The sequence below is a fragment of the Panthera onca genome, chromosome C1, assembly GCF_046562875.1.
Source record: "Panthera onca isolate mPanOnc1 chromosome C1, mPanOnc1 haplotype 2, whole genome shotgun sequence".
NCBI lineage: Eukaryota > Metazoa > Chordata > Mammalia > Carnivora > Felidae > Panthera > Panthera onca.
The window spans coordinates 200,333,936-200,339,042 of record NC_138346.1 but is presented as its reverse complement, the minus strand read 5'-3'; the positions used below and the strand labels follow the sequence as shown (position 1 = coordinate 200,339,042).

The 5,107-nt window shown below is 45.4% G+C and overlaps 1 protein-coding gene across 1 annotated transcript; it reads left to right on the top strand.

The window, feature by feature from the left end:
* The first annotated feature begins 2,055 nt into the window (after nt 1-2,055).
* On the top strand, nt 2,056-4,541 carry ATP5IF1 (ATP synthase inhibitory factor subunit 1). The gene is made up of 3 exons (XM_060624768.3): nt 2,056-2,192; nt 2,282-2,367; nt 4,269-4,541. Exons 1-3 carry the CDS (start codon nt 2,106-2,108, stop codon nt 4,420-4,422), a joined length of 327 nt encoding a protein of 108 aa, XP_060480751.1. The 5' UTR covers nt 2,056-2,105; the 3' UTR covers nt 4,423-4,541.
* The last annotated feature ends 566 nt before the right edge of the window (nt 4,542-5,107 follow it).

The window sequence follows — 5,107 nt, the reverse complement described above, 5'->3', positions numbered from 1 at the left end:
TGATTCTTACAGGCCCGCCTCCCTAGCTCCGCCCCCTTCCTTGTGACTCTTAAAGGGCTGGCTCCCAAGACAGAAACCCCTAACCTAAATAGACTCTTTTTAATTGAGGTGAGATACACATAACATATAATCAAAATGAACAGTTCAGTGCCTCTTTACACTCACAGTGTTGTGCAACCACCAACCTCTATCTAGTCCCAAAACACTTTCATCACCCCAGAAGGATACTTAGACCTATCAAGCAGTTCCTCCCCATTCCCTTTTCTATTCAACCCCTTACATCAACCAGTCTGTGTTCTGACTCTATGGATTTACCTATCCTGGACATCTTATATAAATGCAATCATACAATGTGTGACCTTTTGTATCTGCCTTCTTCACTTAGCAAAATGTTCCCAAGATTCATCCAAGGTATAGCATGAATCATTATTTCATTACTTTTTATGGCTGAATGATATTCTGCTGTGTAAATATACCAATTTATTTTCACTCACCAAGGGATAAACATTTGGATTGTTTCCATCTTCTGGGTATACTGAAATGGTGCTTCTATGAATATGTGTGTACATGTATTTGAATACTAGTTTTCAGTTTCAACGGGGGAGGGTACACACCTAGAAATGAAATTGCTGAGTCTTATGGTAATTCTGTATTTAAGTTTTTGAGCAACCGCCAAGCTATTTCCCCCAGTGGCTGAACCCACCAGCAATGTACAAGCATTACCCTTTCTCCACATCCTCACCAACACTTGTTATTTTCTTTTTTTTTTTTTTAATTACAGCCATCATAGTACCTAGACTATCCTTTGCACAAGTTCAGTAAGACCCTCCATTGGATGCCCAGCCTAGGACATAATCAAGAAACAACAGTATCTGAGAACTAGAATCAGAATTTCTGAAACTAGAATGGCACTTAAATATCATCTAGAAACACAGCAAAGTATTACCACTATGTAGTGATCTTATAAGTGATTATTATTTCTATCCTTCTGCTTTTGTGTTTTTCCAAGTTTTATGCTATCAACATTTGAAAATGTGCCCTGCAGGTTATTTCCTCTCATTTAAGTCATACAAACCAGGGTTGGTATTTCTCCAACCAAAAGATGATCAATAAAACAGTTCCACAACTTCATGGAAAGTAATGAAGGTATTTTTATAATTACGAACAAGATAATCTGACCCAAACCTCTCCTCTAAAAGGAGGAAAAAAACTGAACTCAGAGAGAGAAAATGACTTAGGAAAAGGTTATAACTCCTACGGTCTTGTTCACACTTGTTAGATGGCTTTAGGAAGGTCAAAGCAAAGCCTTCCCTAGACTCCTACTTATGGTCTTTTCCACTTCGTTACTTCACATTACCAAAAGTCCAGCTATCAAGCCGATTTGATTGCATATTAATGCATTTTACAAATATTAAATTCAGTGCCTACTTGATCAGGCCCTGATAACTTTAAACGGTGAAAAGTGCAAAGACAGAGAGAGAAAGAACAAAACAGAGCTATAATAAAATGACTAATGAGGTCAGGGAAGGTTTCTGAGAAGGTGACATTTAAGCTGCAACTTGAGTGAAATGTCAATACAACAAAAGAACACTGGCATCTCTTAAGAGACTACATATATATATATACACACATATACATATACTTATAAAAAATTTTTCCCCACAACTCTAAGTCGGAGCATCCTGGACATAGCCCCCCAACCCCTACATTAGCCATCTTTTTGATGCTAGTAGCCCAGGAAAGGGAAGGCTTTCTTTGTGTGTTTAATAACTTCAGGATTGGAATCGCGGTATGGGGTGGATGCCACAACTCAGTCTGACAGGTCCAAGAGCTCAAAATACGACTTCTGACTGAGTTCCTCCTCCATTATTATTCTTGTCCTTTGGCCCCAAAGCCCTTGCCAGAGATTGGCTAAGAATAGGCCCGCCTCTAGCTCAGGATTCGCCGCGAACTGCAGGAACCCCTCCCCCTCCCCCTCATTATTTGCTACTCCTAGGTAAGTCCCGCCTCTCCATGGAAAAGATTGGCTGCGTGGCTCCCAGCGCGTTAGCGCCTGCTGAGAGTCTGCGCCGCCGGGGACTTGGAGAGGTGCGGTTCTGACAACAATGGCTGTCACGGCGTTTGCTGCGCGAGTGCGGCTAGGCGTGTGGGGCGTTAGGGCCATGCAGGCCCGAGGCTTCAGCTCCGAACGGGTACGCTGGCAGGAGTATCCGTTGTCCCATCCCTGAGCGCGGATCCCATCTCTTCGCACCTTTACCGATGTTCTCGTCTCTCTCCGCAGTCAGAGGACTCCCGCGCGGGTTCGATCCGGGAGGCCGGTGGGGCCTTCGGAAAGAGAGAACAAGCTGAAGAGGAACGATACTTCCGGTGAGGCCCACGGAACCCCGAATCCAGTCCGAGATCTCTCAGGGCCTTCGGATCCTACTTAAACTTCCAGTCCCCCTACCCTTCCCTCCCTGGTGCCCTAGGGGCGCCCATCCCCCAATAGAACTCGCAGGACCTGTACTTAAGTTACCCCTCACACTTGAGGTCACGACTGTCGCCACTTATAGGACGCTCCCCTGCCAAATAGTCCAGAGGCCCTTTTGGGGGCCTAATGCCATTTCCATCCGCGTGTCTCCAAAATTCTCAAACCGTGGCTCAACTCTTCCTGAATCATTTACCATGCCCACCCAGGGAATTCTCCCCTGGTCGTGCGAAGTGGCTTCCAGATTCTTCCAAGAGTGTCTAGATCCCACTGCCCAATATTTGCAGACCTTCTGAGCCTGCTTTCCGTGGCCCTCACCCACTCCTTAACCCCTCTAAATTCATTTTTCTCCTCCACATGGATGAACTCCCTGACTCTTCAGACCCTCAGCCATTTCTAGAACCTCATGCGTCTCCATTTCGGCCAGAGTGAGTGGGTCACAGGAGCTGGTGGCAGCTGCTTTTGGTTGGAATCCTCCTCCCGCACTTCTTGGAAACTTTTGCCATGCCTAGCCCAGCCCAGCCCAGCCCAGCCCAGCCCAGCCCAGCGTCTGGGCTGGATAGATTTCTCTCCTGCATAAGAGTGGAGAACAGGCTGAACCTAGCAAGTCTTTCCCACCCCTTAGTTATCCTTTTCTGACTTCTACCCCCAGTGGGGAGCAGCTTGGAACTAATCTTCTGTTTGTCCTTTGGTCTATCTTTTCACTTCTGCCCTTTCTTACTCACTCTTAAGAATTACCACCATGGGCGCACTTGGGTGGCTCAGTTAAGCATCAGACTCTTGGTTTTTGGCTCAGGTCATGATCCCCCAGTTTGTGGGTTCAAGCCTGGCATCCGGCTGCGCACTGACAGTGTGGAGCCTGCTTGGGATCCTATCTCTCTCTCTCTCTCAAAATACATAAACTTAGGAAAAAAATTATCACCGGGGCACCTGGGTGGCTCAGTCGGTTAAGCGTCCGACTTGGGCTCAGGTCATGATCTCACAGCTTGTAAGTTTAAGCCCCGCGTCAGGCTCTGTGCTGACAGCTCAGAGCCTGGAGCCTGCTTCAATTCTGTATCTCCCCCTCTCTCTCTCTGTCCCTACCCTGCTTGTGCTCTCTGTGTCTCATAAATGAATAAATGTTTAAAAAAAAAAAAAAAAAGATTATCACCATGCCAAACCAGAGAGCCAAGGCAAAGCCCTTAGGGACCATCTAATTGGGCCTCCACATTTTACGTTAAGGAAAACCGAGGCCCAAATGTAGCCAAAGCAACATTTGAATGTCCCTTCTTGAGACCTAAATTGAGCTGCCAATACTTTTTTTTCTTTACCCTTCATTTTGGCCTTTTCAGTGAGCCATGCATTTCCCTATGCGAAGAAAGCCCCCTAGATAAATTGAGATAGGACATGGGTATTTGTCCTTTAACAATACCCCTTTGTCCCTACATCCCTTCTTTTGCTCTTTTTTTCCACAAAAAAAGGGATTCTGGTCTCTGGGTGGTTCCTGTCGTGAGGTGTTGGGGACTTAATGTCACACCACTCTGGAGTTTTCTAAAGAGAAATCTGAAAGGAATAACTCACAAACGATGGAATTTCAGGCACTGGCACCAGGATAATGGAATCATTTGGTCATCTCCTAAAGATGGATATATCCCGAGATGGAGTATTCTATCACTGGTGGGGTTTAGGATAAAAGAGGGTGACCAGCCAGACTCCCATGGGATTGGGACTGCTGTTCTTTGCCTTAGGTATTGTGGGTTATGCTTAGAGATCTCTGCGGGATGAAGGATTGGGATTAAACACAGCCACTGTGTCCTTGTAGAGCACGCACTAGAGAACAACTAGCAGCCTTGAAGAAACACCATGAAGATGAGATCAGTCATCATATAAAGGAGATTGAGCGTCTGCAGAAAGAAATTGAGCGGCACAAGAAGAAGATTAAACATCTCAAACGTGATGAGGAGGAAGATGATTAAATGCACACAGTTCCCATAGAATGGCTATGTATTGTTGCTCACTTCTATGTAAACATAGTCCTGGTTTTATTAAATATCTGTGTGCTGCCAACAGATTACAATAAATTGTCATCAGTGAATTGTGTCGAATGCCTTCTTCCACTGTCTGGAAAGGGGTAAGAGAGACATACTACTGGACTGCTAAAATGAATCAGACAGGGTACCTGCAATAGGGAACTCAAACAGCACAGTGTGATAAGTGCTATGCAGTTTATGGGGCAGGGGGCTGTGACACAAGGAAATTCCCTCTTCCTTTCTGGTACTAGTCAGAGGTGTTCAGAGAAAGCCTCTTGAAAAACAAACCCTAATCCAAGACCTGAGGTTAAGAGCAGCCTGGAAAACAGGAATGATAGGATATCATTCAAGGCACCATCAGTCCATTTTGCATTTATAAAATGATTAGAAAGGGGTACCTCGCTGGCTCAGTCGGTAGAATGTGCTATTCTTGATCTCAGGGTCATATGTTCAACCCCCATGTTGGGTGTAGAGCTTACTAAAAATAAAAATTAGAAGGCACCTGAGTGGGTCGGTTGGTTAAGCATCTGACTTCAGCTCAGGTCATGATCTCATGTGAGTTAGAGTCCTGCATCAGGTGAGTTCAAGCCCCGCTTCAGGTGAGCCCCACTTCTCTCTCTTTCCCTTCCTC

Coding starts and splice junctions, on each gene's coding strand:
- ATP5IF1 (XM_060624768.3), top strand. CDS start 2,106: ATGGCTGTCACGGCGTTTGCTGCGCGAGTGCGGCTAGGCGTGTGGGGC. Junction 2,193..2,281: donor GAGGCTTCAGCTCCGAACGG/GTACGCTGGCAG, acceptor CTCTCTCCGCAG/TCAGAGGACTCCCGCGCGGG. Junction 2,368..4,268: donor GAAGAGGAACGATACTTCCG/GTGAGGCCCACG, acceptor GTGTCCTTGTAG/AGCACGCACTAGAGAACAAC.